The following is a 17586-nucleotide window of genomic DNA, read 5'->3' as shown; positions in this document are numbered from 1 at the left end:
CCTCAGCCATCCATCATGGCACTGGTACAAGCCCAGAACCTCTGTCAAAGTGCCGCTCCTGCACTTTTTAAATTCTGTTTCATCTTATTACAGGCTGTCTTTGCTTTCTTTACTTTTATCTGTTTCTTCCTCCTGCATCTGTCTCAGCTCCTCCATCTTTGTGCAGTCTTTGTTTTAACCTCCAAGGCACCTCGGTTTACTCTAGTCATCCTAAAGTCAGCAACTTTAATACGTACTGTGGATTCTGAAGTAAGGATGTTCATTAAACACAGAGCTGTGCCTCACCTCGGATGCTCTCCCTCTCTACAGCACATCTTTGCACAGAGCTTGCTGCATCTGTATTAAGGTATAATTTCCTAACATGACACGTCCTGTTTCTGTTTCTATATTGGGAAATCTCTGCTCACCTGTTTCCGTGCGTATGCTGTCTATGCCACTATTCCCATTCTTTCCCTGAAAGTCACTTCTGCACACCGACTGCTTCCCCTGTTCCTTCAATGCGTTGTTGTGTGTGCCATAGCTGTCAGATGATGTGATGTAGTGAAGCTAATCAGATTGCTTTTTCCAGCCATATGGTGTTTTGGTAGGCTTTTAGTCACGTGTTAGGCTATTATTGTGTTGTTCATTTATATTGGTAGTTTTTATTTATGTCTGCTCAAAGTACTTTGTCCTCTGAGCTGAAAGTGCTACAAATAAAATGATTTAATTTCCCTGACAATTTAACCCTGCGCAGTGCAGCATTTCGACATTATAATACTATTTTTTTTTTTTAAAGATGCTTTAGCTGCTTATGCTGACCACAGACGCTAGCCTCTCATAGGTTAAATATTAGCTACGATTAAACATTTGCTTACATTTGAACGAAACCTGTTATAATCTGGCCAATTGGCTGCTCTGCTTGCAAACAGTTAAGAACAGAGTTAACGGTACAGCGTAAAACAAATCCTAATACATAATCAAATCTAATATTCCACGCTAAAATCCAGACAAGTTCCCATTTAGTGCCAGCCAAGTTGCGAAGAGATTGGCCAGAGAAAACAAGTCGTGATGTTTTAAATGGTGTACTTGGCTTTATTGATTTGGTTGTTTACTGGTCAAATCTAATATGGAAAAAGAACGGAGGCATGCTGGAGCTGGGCCCGTTGTTACTCAGCCACCTTGATATACTATGTTCCCAGAACTGCCAATCCTCTGCTTATATACAGATCAAAAAATATTTAGAACCACACCACTGACAACGATTTGATACAAAAATGTCAAATTTGGATTCATCACTGAATAAAACCTGTTGCCACTGATTTTCAGTCCAGTTGTGTAATTCTCGGTGTTTCCCTTCATTAACAATGGCTTCATGACAGCTAATGTTCCACTGAGACCACTTCTGTTGAGGCTTCAGTAAACAGTAAATGGATTAACTGAAGGACCACAGTTCATCTGCTGTACATTGTTTTTGTTTTAGGTCTGCTACTTATTCTTTTGTCCCCTAGCAGTATGGTTTCCTCAAATTTTTATAAGGAGACACTGCACACCACAACAAATTGACAACAAATAAGCTCTTTGGAAAACACCTTGTTGATTTGTATGTGTTTTTCTGCAACAGGCTGCATCGTTAGGAAGAAAGTACCTAAAAAATTGGTTTATTTATGAGTTACATCTAGACACAGTGTTGGTTCAAACCTCGAGCTAGGTGCACTTTATACTTGAACAATTCATAGGTCAGTATTCCTCTGAAAATGGTCAGGTACGAGGACAGAGGGGAAAATGAGTGAAAAAGTAGCCAGTGTCCAGGGCAAAACTTTGAAAGACGGCTTTAAAATAAATTACAACAAAGTCTAGCTCCATAGATGGAAAATAAAAAAAAAAAGAAATGGTGTGTGGCTCAAGACTTTTGCACGTGACTGAATGCATTTTGATAAGTAAACTTGGCTTAGAGCTTTATTTATTGCAGACTCGTATCAAATGCTGTCCCCCTTTCTTCGCAGTAGTCAGTGTTTTGCAGTTAAACACATTTTTGTGATTTTGGTTTGGTTTCAGCACCTCACCATGAGAGTTCACATGAGCTGTTTCAAACAGATCTAGTGTGTGTGTGTGTGTGTGTGTGTGTGTGGTTCCTTTATCGATTGGTTAAATGCTCTTTCAGTGAATCTCAGCCCTTTGATTCTTTTGAAGGTTTCCAATGCTTCCAACACATTAACTTCATCTTTCCATTTCATATCTCAGGTGTCTGTTCAGTTTCCTTTTTTCTTTTCTTTTTCTAAATTTGAAAGGCTGTTCCTTTTTGATGGTGCACGCTGTATGAAGCAGTGCAGTCTTTAACAGTATACCGAGCAAACACTAACTTAGGATTATTTGGATGCGATGGACCAAGAGGAGAAGAACATGGACAGTGGGAGGCCAGGAGTGAGGAACAAGGAAGAGTTGGGTAGCGGGGGAAAAGAAAAGAGAGAAAGATGTACAGAGGGAGGGAGGGGGGGATCAAAGCCTTCTCCCATGTCAGTATTCACAGCGTGCATCTTCTACCCCCCACCTCACCACCGGAGAGATGGAACGATGAAGCGAGAGAGAGAAGCAGCAAGTAGCTAACATTCCTGCGTTGCTAAAGAAATCCCCCTGCCCGCTTTCTACGTTCCTTCCTCCCTCCTCTTCTTCGCTCTCCCTCCCCTCCCCTGCATGCCGCTCACTGCAGTTTTCCTTCAGTGATTCCGAAGGATGATTGAGAACTCTCTCTGTAACTGCGCTTTTTCTTCTTCTTCTTTTTTTAAACAGACGCATCAATAAATAAACGGTTTGGTGTAGTGCTCTACAGTGTGGTGCGGCATGTGTACTGTATGTGCATCTGTGATTGTACACAGTGTGTGTGCCTGTGTGTACGTTCTCTGCACTCGAGCGATCTAACACTCCATCCCCTCCATCTCTTCCCAGGGGCAAACACTTTGTACACCTTTGTCTTTCGTTCTCACCTCACTTCACCTCCCTCCTCCTCTATGTTCACTTCACTTCTGCTTCACCAACAGGCTTAAAATTTCTTTTTAGTCTAATTTCCCTCTTTCTATTCCTCTCCCACATCCTCCTTTTATTTTTTTTCCCGTTGCCCCCTCCCTCCCATATATGCATGCTCTGCTGACGCACTCAATCTCTTTGGCACAGTACTGCTCACTTTGAAAATGCTCAAACACAATTCCCTCAGATAGTTTCCGCGTGTGTGTGATCGAGCAAATACAAGTGTTTCTGAATTGACAGTTTTGTTCCAGAGATGCAATTACCATCTTTTAACAATATTGGTCAGCCAACAGATTATTTTAAAAACTTCTCACTATTTGCATGCGAACAACTGTTCAAGTGTCTGTGCAGTGTGAAAAGGGTTTTGCTCACTGGAATCCAAATGCAATTATAGCCCATTTCATTGGTTTCCCTTAGCTTTAAGAAGTGTTTGTGTCTTTTCAATTCATTAGCCTGCTAATTTAGTCTTTTAGCTCACTCTCATGCCTCTTATTAGTGGTGCTTCTAGCTGTAGCAGGTAGTTAGCTTTCAGAAAAAGAAAAAAAAAACATCCACAATATATTACAAGAGGAGTACAGAGAAGGAAACAAACCTGGCAACTAGAGAGTGGGGTTAGTGGGAGCACCTAAAAGGCCACACATCTCATCAAAAGATGGCTAAAAGAAAGTGAATATTGGACATAAATTCCCTTGCTGGATAGAATCATTGATAGAAACGGAGGGTAAAGTAACTACAGTACTATGGAAAAAATCTATACTTTGTTTTAAAGACACCAGACTCTTGTAGTCTTGAGCAATAGTTCTTCAGGCTTCTGAAAGTCTTTCAGAGCTTTGCTACTAACAGCTTTTTGCAAAATCATATACATCGGTCCCATTTCTTTTGCTGATTCTATAGAAAATGCCACAGATAACAGTATTTGAGAGGGATAATATAGTACTTTTTTAAATTTGGCATGATGTGCAAATAATGGGGAAACTGGACCTGTGAGGGACAAAAGAAGAAGTAGTAGGCCAAAAACGATCTACAGCAGATGAAAAATACATGAAAGCCATATCCTTAAGAAATAGGAAAAGATCTGACACAGGACCCGAGAGATGTGTTTGAAGCTGAAGCCTCATCAGACATTGTTTTTGGAAGGGTGGCTGTCAAGAAGCCATTTGTAATGAAGGGAAACAGGGAGAAAAGGCTGAGGTATACCAAATAAGACAAGAAATATGCTGAAAATCAGTGGAAGCAAGTCTTATGGAGTGGGGAATCTAGGTTTGAATCTTTTGTTTCTAATCATAATTGTTAATTGTTGCAGTCGCCTGGACCTCAACATTATTGAGGGAGTGTGGGATCACCTTGACAGTGAATGGAACAAATGACAGCCAACATCCAAGGAGGAGCTTTGACTGTCGTTCAAGAAGCCTGGAGAACTACTGTATTACTGAAGACTACTTAAAGAAATCATAAACACAGCTCAACACGGCCTGAACTCTTTCAGGCCGTGTTGAGAATAAAAGTGGTCATAAGAAATGTTGATTTTCAAGCTTGTTAGAATTATACAGAATATATTTTTGCATTATAGCTGCAAGCATTTACCATTTACTAGCAAAATATATAGAAATGAGGGGTGGTTGGAGGTTTTGTACAATTCTGCATATGTTTAATCACTAGAATATTGATTTTGGCTGGAAAATACTCTCTTCTGAGTTAATGTTGTACCTTGAGATTGTTTACTCCTACTTACTTACTTGAACTCTAAACAATAACTGTTTAGTTATTGCTCCTTGCTTAGTAAATGATTAATAATAACTGACATGCATCTTGTAAAGTGAATTGTTGGTGACCAGCTGATGAATAATTGTTTCAGTACATGCAGGTCTTACACTCATCCTAGTGCCTGTTGCTTTACTCAGTTGTGACTTTGGAATGAAATTCCCTCTGTGTGCTTGAGATAATTCATTTGCAGCTGAGAAAATACACACACATACATGAGTGGTCATGTGCACGTATCTCCAACCTGTCTGCATGCATGCCTGTGCGTGCCCACCTCTGTGCACTCATCTTATAACTAGGTTTATATATGCATAGTTTGCTCTGCCATAGTCAGATATTGCTCCCATCCACACACACACACTAACTGCCCTGCAGAAAACTAAGAGCCAATTTAAGAAGTAAGCGACTTGCACTGTAACTCCTCTGGCGTCTGGTTATCTTTGGAGTGCTGAGTGTTTGCTGTACAGCGGCTGCCTACTCGCAGCACATAATAAGATTTCTGCAAATTATAACTTCTATAGGACTCCTTCCTGGATGGTTATTTTACATATTCTGCTTTCTGCTTAACCTGATTATAGGTTAGAGACGGGGGCATGGACAGAAAACAATCAAAAAAACCCCAACAAAAAAAAGGGGAAACTCTTCAGAGGTCAGAGAAAATAGATTTAGGTGGAGGACCAAAATGAATAAGTTTTAAAAAATGCATCAAATGTAATTAGATTCAGTTTTATTTATATAGCTCCAAATCACAACAATAGTTGCCTAATAGTTACCTAGTTACCTAATGGAGAGAAAACTCCTAGCTATGAGCAAACACTTTGCAACAGTGGGAAGGAAAAACTCCCTTTTAACAGGAAGAAGCCTCCGGCAGAGCCAGGCTAAGGGAGCAATGGAAGATGACACAAAAGACACAAAATTTGGAAGAACAAAATTATGCCAATAGTCCATTAAGGGTCTGTATAAAATGACAGTACTACTTTTTGGTCATCATTTGAGCTTGATGACAGTAATGAACTCAGAATCACAATTCTAGCAGCTCACAGATCAACTCTTTGTTAGTCATTAGCAAAACAAGTGCAAATACAAAGCAAAGTTGTGAAGACTGAATATTACTTTCATCATGTCAAAACATAATTAAAGCTCGTTCATTTAAAAGATTAAAAAAAAAAAAAAACCCTGAATATTTCAGATGATGAATTGGTGAATACTTTTGTTTTGACAAAAACTGGTCATACAGACTGCCCTCTTAAACCCTAACTAAGCTTTAATAGTCTATTTCTAAAGGAGAATTTTTTTATTCTAATTTCCAACAAAATGTGCTTTAAATCTGGACTGATTAAACTTGTAGAAATCTGATTGTCCTTGAACACGAGCCTTTTGTCCCTGCTGTCATTGTCAAATTTAGATAAAAAAACCTTTGAGTTGCAGCAGCTCATTGCTCACTAGTGAGGCCCATAAATTGTGCATAGTTCCCAGGCGTACAATAGAAAATTCTAATTGTGAATATAATAATAAAACCACATAATTTGAGCTAAATGTCAATTTTTAAACAAAGGTTACCTGCATCTTAGACATGAGAGCAGGGTGTTTGCAGGTCGGTTGAGGGAGGTGGACTGAATCTATAAAGTTTGTTTACCACAACATTCAGATGCTCCTCCATCTGCTTTTTATCCAGTAAATCAATTCTGCTGCTTTGTGCTGTTCAAGGTGTGCTGTGCTTATGAAAAAGGATGTTGTCTGCATGCAGATTCTCACTTTCTCCGCATGCTGTTTACTACGCAGATCCAGACTATGATGTTGCTGCCTGGTTCAGCCAGTTGCATCAGTATGAACTACTTAAAATGTGAGAGAGCAGGGGGGGTATTCAATTTTTAACTTGGCCATGTTTGATTAGCTTTAAGTAGTTGATCCACACTCATTAGCCACTCTCTTAGGCACACCTTGCTAGTACCATGCTAGAACCCTTTTGCCTTCAGAACTCCCTTCATGCTTCATGGCCCAGATTCAACAAATTGCTGGGAACATTCCTCAGAGATTTTGGTCCATATTCACATGATGGCATCAAATAGTTACTGCAGATTTGTCAGCTGCACGTCCATGATTCACCATATCCTGAAGGTGTTCTTAGCTGACACAAATGGCACCTGGTGTGGACCCATCTGCTTCAAGGTTTCTCTTGTTGTGCGTTCAGGGATGCTGGTCTGCATAACTCTGTTATATCCAGTGGTTATTTGAGTTACTGCTGCCTTATCAGCTTTAAGCAGTCTGACCATTCTCCCTTGACTTCTTGTATCAACAAGGCATTTTCACTGCCGCTCACTAGATATTTTCTCTTTTTGGACCGTGCTCTGCAAACCCTAAAGATGGTGGTGTGGGGAAAATCCCAGCAGATCAGCACTTTCTGAAATATTTGGAGCGGACTGTGTTGCACCAACAAACACGCCACGTTCAAAGTCACGTTTATCATCTTTCTTCCCTGTTCTGATGCCTAATTTGAACTTGAGCAGGTTGTCTTTACCATGTCTACAGTATATAAGATAAGATAAGATAAGATAAGATAAGATAAGATAACTCTTTATTGTCATTGCACAGTCATACATAGTACACTAGTACAATGAAATTGGAAAACTGTCCTACGTCGGCAACAACCAACCATGTAACACAACACAACATGACACGATACGACACATCACAACGCAACACAAACAACACAACACAGTATAATAACTTAGTTAAAAAGAAGAAGAAGAAGAAGTGTATTTGTATTACTGTTATTATTGCACATTAATTATTATTGCACCTTGTTATAAATATAAATATTATTATTATTATTACTGTTTTTTTACCGTTGTTAACGGTAAGTCCAGGTAGGTAGCCAGTCAAGTTTAGCTATTTGCATTGACTAGGGCTATTGCCCTGTTGTAAAAGCTGTCCTTGAGTCTATTCGTTCGGGACCTCAGCAGCCTGAACCTCCTGCCAGACGGCAGCAGCTTAAACACCGGTGTCCTGGGTGTGTGCAGTCCCGTAGGATGCTGTGTGCCCTCTTGAGACAGCGAGTGCTGTACAGGTCCTTCAGGGAGGGAAGAGGATGTCCAATGATTTTTTGGGCCATGTTGATGACCCTCTGGAGTGCCTTTCTGTGTGCTGCGGTGCAGCTGGAGAACCACACACTGATGCAATATGTCAGCACACTTTCAATGGAGCAGCGGTAGAAGACGGTCAGCAGCTCCTTCTTCAGGTCATGCCAAAATGTTGTGAGTCAATGCCGTGTGACTGGTTTATTAGACATTTGCATTAACAAGAACAAATAAAGTGGCCAGTGAGTGCATAGTATGGCTGCAACTAACCATTATTGTGATAGTTGACTAATCAACGATATAAGTGTATTGGAATATGACACTGTGGACCCCACACAGCTTTCAGGTGACTGTTTTTCATTTTTATTTCACACACAAAAATGTTTCTTTGTGGTTTGGCAACATTTCTTTTCCAGGCAGTCAGCTTTGCAGCTGCACATTCCAAGCTCTCTCATCTCAGGTCACTAAAAGGAAGGAGACCTCGTTAGCACAATCATCTCCACCTGCCCCATCAGCCTGCACTGCCCCTTAAGCCCGCTGCACCACCCCTCCGCTTCAGCAGAGCCACAGACCACACCCCGTCACAGACGCATTGACTAATTTTTATGGTCGACATCATCGATTATGACCGTAGTGTATAATATAATCGATTTTTTTTTCTATTTGTGGGGTTTGCCGAGGTTTGATGACACAAGGAGCTCTGGTTTCTCCCACCATTGACAGAACACTGTTGGATAATGCTTTCTATGTTAGCCAGAAGACACTCTCACTAAAGAGTTTCTTAATCTCAAGAACAACAATCACAAAAACAAACAAACAACCACACACACACTAATTTAAATGGCTAATTGGCACACAGTTGGCTCTGTTAACAATAATACATGGTTATCATGAGTGTCATTCACTCCTTAATAGGCTCTCTCTCATTGTTTTAGGTAATTTTTTCCATTGCTCACTGATTTGTCGCCAAAAATGGGATCACATTCTCTTCAATTCATTCTAATTAAACCTAAAATGTTCCCATTTCGAAGACAAAATTTCTGGCTGGACTTATGCAGCTGTCAGGAAATACCTCTAAATATTATCTGCACTTCAGAAAGCATCGCGTACGAGTAAAGAAGCTGTGTGACCCTCGCTCACCCCAAAACGCCGTCACAACGAGCAGATGAGCGATTGAAGTGGTGCAACCGTCAAAATGCGTCCCCATCCGTCCATTTTCAGAACCGCCTATCCAGTTCAGAGTTGCGGGGGGCGGAGCCTATCACAACTCCCAGCAGCTGAAACAGCTGCTCACCTGTTTAATCTATAATCATCTTCCATCTCTGCTCTAGTTGCTTGACCAACATACACTTATAGGCTAAACTCACGTTTTCTACACAGGACAAAGTAGTTTTTGTGTTTGTTTATTTTCCTGCGCTGCACAGTTTTACATCTATTGCACACTGAGATGTCCACAGTGAATATAATCCAGGTCTGATAAAAAGCGGTCAGGAGCTGAAGCGAGTATTGCCGTCAGCTGTTTTGTAGTCATTCCTTGCAAGTATATTTAATACCTGCAGCTTCACACTGAAGTAGGATGAGTCTCCAAACACAACAGCAGAAGTGATTTTAATATTCCCTTTTTTGCTAATAAATGAACCCCAGCATGGGGACAGGATAAATGAGAATCTAATAGAAAATTATAATTTTTCTTTTTTTTTAACATCTTAGACAGATGAGCTGTCACTGTGTGTCAGTGTTACAGTTAAAGTATTTGCATTTTGATTTAGCATTTTATTTTTTGTAGAAATTTGATCTATTTACCAAATTCAGAATGTTTTCTTACCTTAAATTTTTTATTCTTGTTACAGTATCACAGCAGGTTACAAGAGCCATGACATTATTGTGCGTATACACTAATCAGCTGCATTAAAAACGCTTACCTAATGTTGTGTACATGATTTAATAATTGTTTTTGCCAAAAAAAGGAAGCAAGAAAACAAAGGTGAATCTGCCTGTCACTGCTCATAATGTGCACAGGCATGTGCACCTGTAACACGCCTACCCTGTGTGGTGAAATGTGAAAAATTCCCCACCTCTCTGCACGTTGCGTCGCCATGGAGCCCGCCATTCATCACACCCACAAAGGCTACATATTTTGGCTCTCAGATGTTTCACACAGCGGGATATCTAATCATGACAAATCGCGACTCAGCACAATGAGTTGCTCGTTTGCGTTCTCATTTGTTCTTGCGCTGTGGCTGCTGCAGTGGCAGTGAAGAGTGGGGGAAACTAAGACTGGGCACATCAGATGCTTAAGCCTGTTCTTTTTATTTGTGTTCATGGTAACGAGGCAACTATCTGCTTTTGTGTTTGGTTTCATTCATACTTTATGGGCGTCAGTCTACGATCATACGGCGCACCATTTCTATTTATAGGATCTGCTTGCAGTTTAGCTTGTCATGATTGTTTCTGGTTTCTTTCTGTTTGATCTGCAAGCTTTTTATAAACCCGCCCTCCTCGATGCTGTACCTCCTCCACAAAACGTCCTTTTATTACCGCCTTTTGTTAAGCAGTTTAATGTTTTTACTAATTTGCTAATATGCAAACTTCCTGTTGCCAGAACTATTTTTAAGCTCCCTTAACAAAGCTGTTTGATAACTTGTATGATAAACGAGCTGCGCCAACACTGTCGATTCATAAAACGTGAATGACCGTGTGGGTAGTTGGGAAATGTGAGGAAAAAAGGAAAACGATGAGTCATTCATGAAGGCAGGATCCAGGTAACTGTTAGGTTGTGTCTATCAGATGAGATGAAACCGTCTGCAGTCATTTCACAGAGTACTTCTGAAAAAGCACGTTCTCACCATCTGGTGTGTTCGTGTGTGTTTGTGCTCATTTGTGTTACATATTAAACTGAGTATGTTTTTAAATACATACCAGCTATTTTCTTTTATGCCAAACTAAAAATTTCTAAAACCAGTTATGATAACACAAAATGACAAGAATCCCAATTTCTCCCTCAACTGAAACCATTAATGTCTTTTTTTATTTAGTCAAAAACAGACTTATGAACTCAAGAAAACAAACAAAGATGAGGAAATTGCACTTTTTTTTTCTTCTTTGATGCATTTCTTAAGACTTGTCACAATTGTGTAACCTTTCTGTTCATTTGTCAGCTGCTCCCTGACTGACTGTAAATGTTACATGAGAAAAATATATTACGGGTGTGTGTCTTTTTAATATAAAGCTAGCGGTAGGCGACGGTTTGAAATGGGCTTTTTCATAAATATTTGAAACCTTGGCTCTGTAAAATGTTAATAAAGGAGAAAATCTACCTGCTAGTTTTTGTAAAGCTCACTTATTAGCATCTTATGTCTTGTTTCTTTGTGTAATAACTGTGGAAAGAGGAAATAGGACAAGTTATGGTTTATGGGGGGATTAATTGCCACAATATTTCCAGGCTGCAAGTCACAGCTTCCTACTTTCTTTCTGCTCGTCTTCAATCGAGAAGCTACCTGTGATAAGAAGGATACAGGAAAATAGACAGTAAAACACGAGCTGTGGGGTAGGTGATGGGTTGAGAAACTCAACATGACAGAGTCAGTGGAGCTGTTGGCTCTTTCTTTAGGTAACTGATTCCTGGCTAGAGCTAAAAATTAAGTAGAGAGTAGAACATTGTTAGTCTCATTTATTAAATGGCAAGAATGCTAATATTTCCAAAATTTTTACCATTTTAAGATAAAACCATTACCTTATAAGATGCAGCTCCCCAAAAATAAAGCTCCTCCCAGCCCAGCTGTTACAGCAGAGGAGATTTGGATATGGGCACACATCCACAGACGCATACGAGAATTTAATGAGCTGGCTTGTGCCACAAAGAGAATCCAGGACATTATATTTAGACCCCGTTTTTCTTCATTTGGCTTTACTATACAAAGAAAGAGACTTTCCCTCAAGCAATTTCTGTATCCCGTGTTAAGAATATCATTATAAGGCGTCGCATTTAGGGAGAAAACGCTAACAATGCCAATAACGAGAATCGACGTCCTCAGAGAGGATGAAAACACTCGGCATATTAATTGAAAGCTGTTGAGGGGTTCACAGAAGGATCAGCATCCTCCTGTCACACCAGCACCATGTGTGATTTCTACTCTGTGTGCGCTTTCAAGTTGAATTGCAGTCCTGCCCTTTACTTGCACCTCTTTTTTGGGGGGGGGACAAGAACCCACTGTAATGAGACAGAAGCCAAACTTCTAACTCCACACACACAAAGCTATGTTGTAGGTGTTTGACTTATTATATCCTGTATATAACAAATACATTTCAAACAATTGATTTTTTTTATCATTAATATTATTTTTGCTCTTACGACAGCTGCAGGTGTTTTTCTTTCACTGGCTTTGCTGCCGGGGTTCAGGTGCCGGTTCCTTGACAGTCGAGGCCGTTTGTTTCTACGCTCGTAGCGCTTTGGCTGCTTTGACAGTCGAAGACATGGGTGCATCACCTTGTTTACTGTTGTCTCTGGCTTTCCTCAACCTCTTGATCTGTATCTCTCCTTGCTTTGACCTACCTTTCTGCTGCTCACACTCTGTATTTTTCGCACCGCTACACTTCCCATCTCTCACCTTCCCTATTTCCTCTTATTGCAATCCTCCTTATTTCCTTGTCCGCTCTCATTCTTTAGCTTCTGTTTCTTGTCCGTTTTCTCCTCCTATTCCTCCTCATAATCACCTCCCTCCTCCTCCTTTCCCTTTGGCCAAGGTCCATGCTATAAATCAGAAGAAAATGAGCCTGTTCCTCTGTTTTGCAGTGGAGGAAAGTTACTGAAAAAGTTCCTCAACTGTACTTTTAAGGTACTCTACTTGTCAGTGATGGCTACCATCATACAATTTGTGCTTTTGACAACTATACGGGGAGATTTAGAAATGTTTTTCACTACCTGCAGTATTCTGCAGGTTTTACGTATAAATTATACTCAAGGATAACAAAGCTTGTTAGAAACCTTCTAATCGAGGGAACTTTACAAATAGTTTAGGCTACAGGCTTCTTGCCTTGTTAAATATTATTTATATAACATTATATGTCAGTTTTAAGATTTTATAAAATCTGCCTTTGGGTTGAAGAGTTCTGAATATTAAAACTTATTGATCAAATCAGCCTGCCGGTCTGGGTAATAAATTCTTTCCATGCTCAAAGATTCACTGATTTAACATTTATATTTACAAATGAATGAATGATGGATGCAACTCTGATTAAACACAGAATCACGCTGGACAAAAGTTCAGGCCTTCCACCAGGCAGCAGACAATTAAAGTTAGAAACCAGATGGTGCAATAGTGATGCATTTAAAAGAGGTAGATATTTCTCTCAAAGTCAGTCTTGTTCTTGTATTTGTGTGTGTGTGATTGAGTAATGTGTCTTCTTGCCTGTTTAATGTTTAAATGAGCTTCTCAGATGCTCGTCACATGAACTTTAAAACCTGATTCGGTGTCTGCTGTCACAGACATGTCAGCATTAAGGTGGATGTCACAGTCAATAAAGGTTTAATCCACGTTATCTGAACTGGTAACATCATTAGAGGTTGTGGTATTCACTGTGAGAATGTTACACCTGCCAAATTCAAAGGTGTAACACTCACAGGTGGATGTTCATGAGATAAATGGAGATCAGTCAAACAGGCATTGATTGATTTTATTGCAGGACTGTAGGATGGATTGCCAGGATTCAATTCAATTTTATTTGTATAGCGCCAAATCACAACAACAGTCGCCTCAAGGCGCTTTATATATACAGGAGATGACTACAAAGTGAAAATAGGTTGAATGAATGATTTAGTGTAAAGTCATTGTGCTAACCTTTACTTCACTGCATGGAAGAAAATGAGAACCTCTGTACTGGTGAAATTCAGCTCCATAGCGAAAAACTCACAGCTTGGTGAGCAGTGCTAGGGTTAGCTGTTATTTGTTACTATCGTACCTATGTTTCACCACAGTGTTTAGATTGACAGTTTCCAATTTTGTTTTGCTGGTGGCGTGGCTACAATTTGCTCGCTGAACAAAACGCACGAACCACTGTTCGAAAAGACCCGCCGAGTGTGAAATCAAACTTCACACAACTAAAGAATACACACAGAGACGTACACAGATCGTGGCTGTTCAACCAAGAGGATACAAATTAAATTAATGGCGGTCAAAGTGGACTTCTCACTCTTTTACTTCAGTGAACGATCTAAATGTTTTCTGCTAGCTCGGTTGTGTGTGTGTGTGTGTGTGTGTGTGTGTGTGTGTGTGTGTGTGTGTGTGTGTGTGTGTGTGTGTGTGTGTGTGTGTGTGTGTGTGTGAAAAAGTCATTTTTAAAAATAAAAAAAGCCCACCTCCTGATGGGCAGTTGTCTGGAGAATGGACAGTAGATGGTATTTATCTGTCACTGACCTTCGCATTACTCTCCTTCCTTTTTCTTAGCAACTGCTGAGGGAGATGCAGCAGATGGCCAGCCGGCCTTTTGCCACCATCAACGTCGCCTTGGAGACTGAGGAGGAGCCGCCTGACCTCATAGGAGGAAACGTCAAGGTGAGCGCAACCTTTTCTTAAAGCAATCAACACAGAACCCCAGAGATCTACTTCTCTTGTCTGGGTTGATGGTTTTACCGCAGGCAGGGAAGTTCCATCTATCTTTGCCCATGTCACTCATCTGCCTTCAAGTGGGAGCTCAGTCTTGTGTCTTTTGGCTGCTTTTTTGATTATGGTCAGTGAGAGATATACTGCTCGTCATCTGCTTTACGTCAATGTCGGCTCTGAAGAATTTTTTTAAGGAGATCTCATTAGTTTTCAGCAAGCCAAGAAGGCCAAATTGAGCTCTCTTATGAAGAAGAGTTTGAAGTGCATTGCAGGTCTAGTACATCTAATGAGGGTCAATGCAGTGTGCATTTGCCGGGACAGTGCGAGGGTTGGATGATGTTGAATGTGGGCTGCCAATGAGTAACACAGCACATTATACCAGTTATATCCAGGTTATGTGGGTAGCCTGTGAATTCTAATGGAAATGAATTGAGTTAACCCAGGAGTTAAACACATGCAGACAAGAATAAGGTTCTGCTGATTAAGACAGTACTTACCTCCCACATTGAGATATTCTTCATTTGATTAAAAAAAAATTTGACACTTCTCGTGCAAAGTGTTTGCAGACATGAAGATAATGAAACAATTAGGGGGTAACAATAAAATCATAATGTTCATCTTAGAAAACACCCTTGTTTCAGTGTGTTTGATGGACAAACAGAAAATAAAGGCAGCAAGTTTACTCATTCATATTTGGAGTGCAGCATAAAATCTGGTAAAGATTTCATTTTTATAAAGCTTTTTCTTTTTTCTATTTTTATTTGGGGGGGGCTTGTTTGTAAAGTCTATATAAATATATATTTATTTTTTTTATTTTGCTCTCTCTTATTTTATTTTACTCTGGCAAGTCACTGCATAGCCATTTTTTGCACATGCATGTACTTCAGCCATGACAGATACTTGTGCGAGAATGCAACCGTCCATTTCAGTTTGATCATCGCTCAACGGACTTCAGCATATGAGCTCTGTTGTACAGAGTCTGTGCGATGCTAGATTGCACCAATTTGTGCCTATATGAGAACATTGGTAATGATTCAGTGTTTTTACTGTTACCAAAGGGTTGCATCCTGCTACTTGCACACTCTCACATAACTCAAATGGCATATTTCCACTAGTGAGATTCCCGCTGATGCAGACCATCTCCTGTTGCGTGCTACATGTGGGAACCGAATACTTCAGACAGAGTCGTGACTTGATTATCCTGACAGTTTTTTGAGTCCATGTGTGAAAACATCACCCCCACCCCTCCAAACACACACACACAACATTCTGAATTATAAGTATGGTGAAAAGAAATCTGTGTAGAGAGAAAGTGCTGAAAGTAGTAGAAGGGTAGATTTAAACATAAAGGTCAAGGTGAGGTAGAGTTGGAGGTTTAGAAGACTTCATTATAGAGAGGAGTTTAACGTGCCGGCAGGAGAAGTCGGAGTGGATTTAAATGCAGATGCCGAGAATAGATGCAGTAGCGGAAAACATTTAAAAGTAGGAATCGTGCACTTATAGAAATTGCAGTTTAGTATACAACGGGCACAGAGCCGCAGGCAGGTATACCTGTGACTGTGCGCTTTGTGATGAATGACCCCTGAATGCAGATGCAGCTCAGAATTATAGGACTGTGCAGCAGGGTAGCTCAGGGCCCCTCGGCTCTGACAGGGTCCATGCATCTCAAGGGGCTTGGATCATGAGCACAAGGTTACTTCTAGCAAAGGCTGCAGGGCCCCTCGGGAAGATCAGCAGCTAATCAAACCCCTGCTTGAACAGAAACTATGCCGCCTCTTCACTTCTCCGCTCCTCTGTCCTCACTTCTTCTCTCCTCTTCTCATCTTTTCTTTCCTTTAAATGTTCCCTTTCCTACTGCCTCCTTCTTCATCCCTCTTTCTTCTTCTCTCCTTCTTTTAACCTCTTTGTCATTTAAAATCTTTTGCTGTTTTCTTTTCTCTTTTCTCTTCATTTTATTCATTTTGCGTTCTTTGCTTTATCATTTGCCCTTTCTTTTCATTTTTTTTAATGTCCTGTTTTCATCTCGTCTGTTAATCTCGGGCTTTTATTATCTTATTTCGTCTTTCTTTTGTCTGCTCTTCATTGTAATTTCCTTGGGTAGCCTCTTCCACTTTTCTCTGTTTTGCAGCCAGGCCTCACTTCCTATTTTTTATGCCCTCTCTCCCCTTTTAATGCATTCTTGCGTTTTCTTCATTTCGATTTTTTCCTTTTTTCCCCTTTACCCAGCAGTGGTTCTCGTCTCTACTTTTACTCTTTTCTTGTTGGCTTCCATTTGTCATTTCTCTTCTCATGTCATTTATTCAAATCTATTCAGTATATTTTCCAATTTCTCTATTTATATTGCTTCTTCTGTTCTTGTCTTCTTATATTTTGCCTCCAGTTTTGTCCTCCTTTGTTTTGTCCTCACTTTTCACTTTTTTCTCCATTTTGGCTCGTTCTGTCCTCTGCTTTGTATCTTGTCTTTTTCTTTTCGTCGCTCTTGTGCCCTGTCTGACATCCTCACTTCACTGTAGTGTTCTCCTCTAATTTACTAGCCCTTAACTGATCCTATCAGCTGTCTAGGATTTTTCTATTGGTCTTATCTATTTTTTTTCTTTTTTGTGTGTGTTTATATGCATTCTGTGTGCACTCCTGTGTGTTGCTGTGGCGGAGAAAAGAAAAGATGCTGCAGAATCAGACCTCTTCCTGCTCTGCATTACCTTTTCTTCTTGCAGCTCTGGTCTTTTTTTCCTGTTTCTTCTATTCTTCCCAGCCTGCTCTCCTCCTCTCCATCAGGGCAGGAGCAGCTCAGGAGCAGAGATCCAATTTAGATCTTCCTCCTCAGCTTTCTGTGCCTTAACCTGCTCAGACAGTGAGTGTGCGCTATCCTATCTCCTCCCAGCTCAGATTGAGCGACTCGGAGCAGGTTCTTCCCCTTGTTTCCATGCTGTTTTATCAGGATGCTACAGTTGTGTATTAAGGCCCACAATCAGAGTATACGGGAGGCCTGGTGCCGCACAGCAAGCTCAAGATCATTAAAGTTGTTTATAGTCGCGATGGGAAGTCCAAACTTGCTCCGCCGATGAGATATATTCACTCAGCTCCTGCCAAATGGAGCCTGCGGTCCCAGCATAGCAGGCAGATGATTACCTTTGTGACGCCTTCTGCTC

The 17586-nt window shown here is 40.4% G+C and overlaps 1 protein-coding gene across 2 annotated transcripts in view; it reads left to right on the top strand.

Moving 5' to 3' along the window:
- Positions 1–17586, top strand: part of atrn (attractin) — a 126729-nt gene that overhangs the window by 91453 nt on the left and 17690 nt on the right. The window contains exon 27 of one of the 2 annotated variants that reach the window (XM_031742051.2): positions 14282–14389. In XM_031742051.2, coding sequence (XP_031597911.2) covers positions 14282–14389 — 108 coding nt within the window. Of the gene's footprint in view, positions 1–4303; positions 4808–14281; positions 14390–17586 lie in introns of those variants that run through there. The other variant, XM_031742052.2, reaches the window with a different exon arrangement.

The sequence above is a fragment of the Oreochromis aureus genome, linkage group 19 (genome assembly GCF_013358895.1).
Source record: "Oreochromis aureus strain Israel breed Guangdong linkage group 19, ZZ_aureus, whole genome shotgun sequence".
Lineage (NCBI taxonomy): Eukaryota > Metazoa > Chordata > Actinopteri > Cichliformes > Cichlidae > Oreochromis > Oreochromis aureus.
This window is presented reverse-complemented; position numbering and strand designations above follow the sequence as displayed.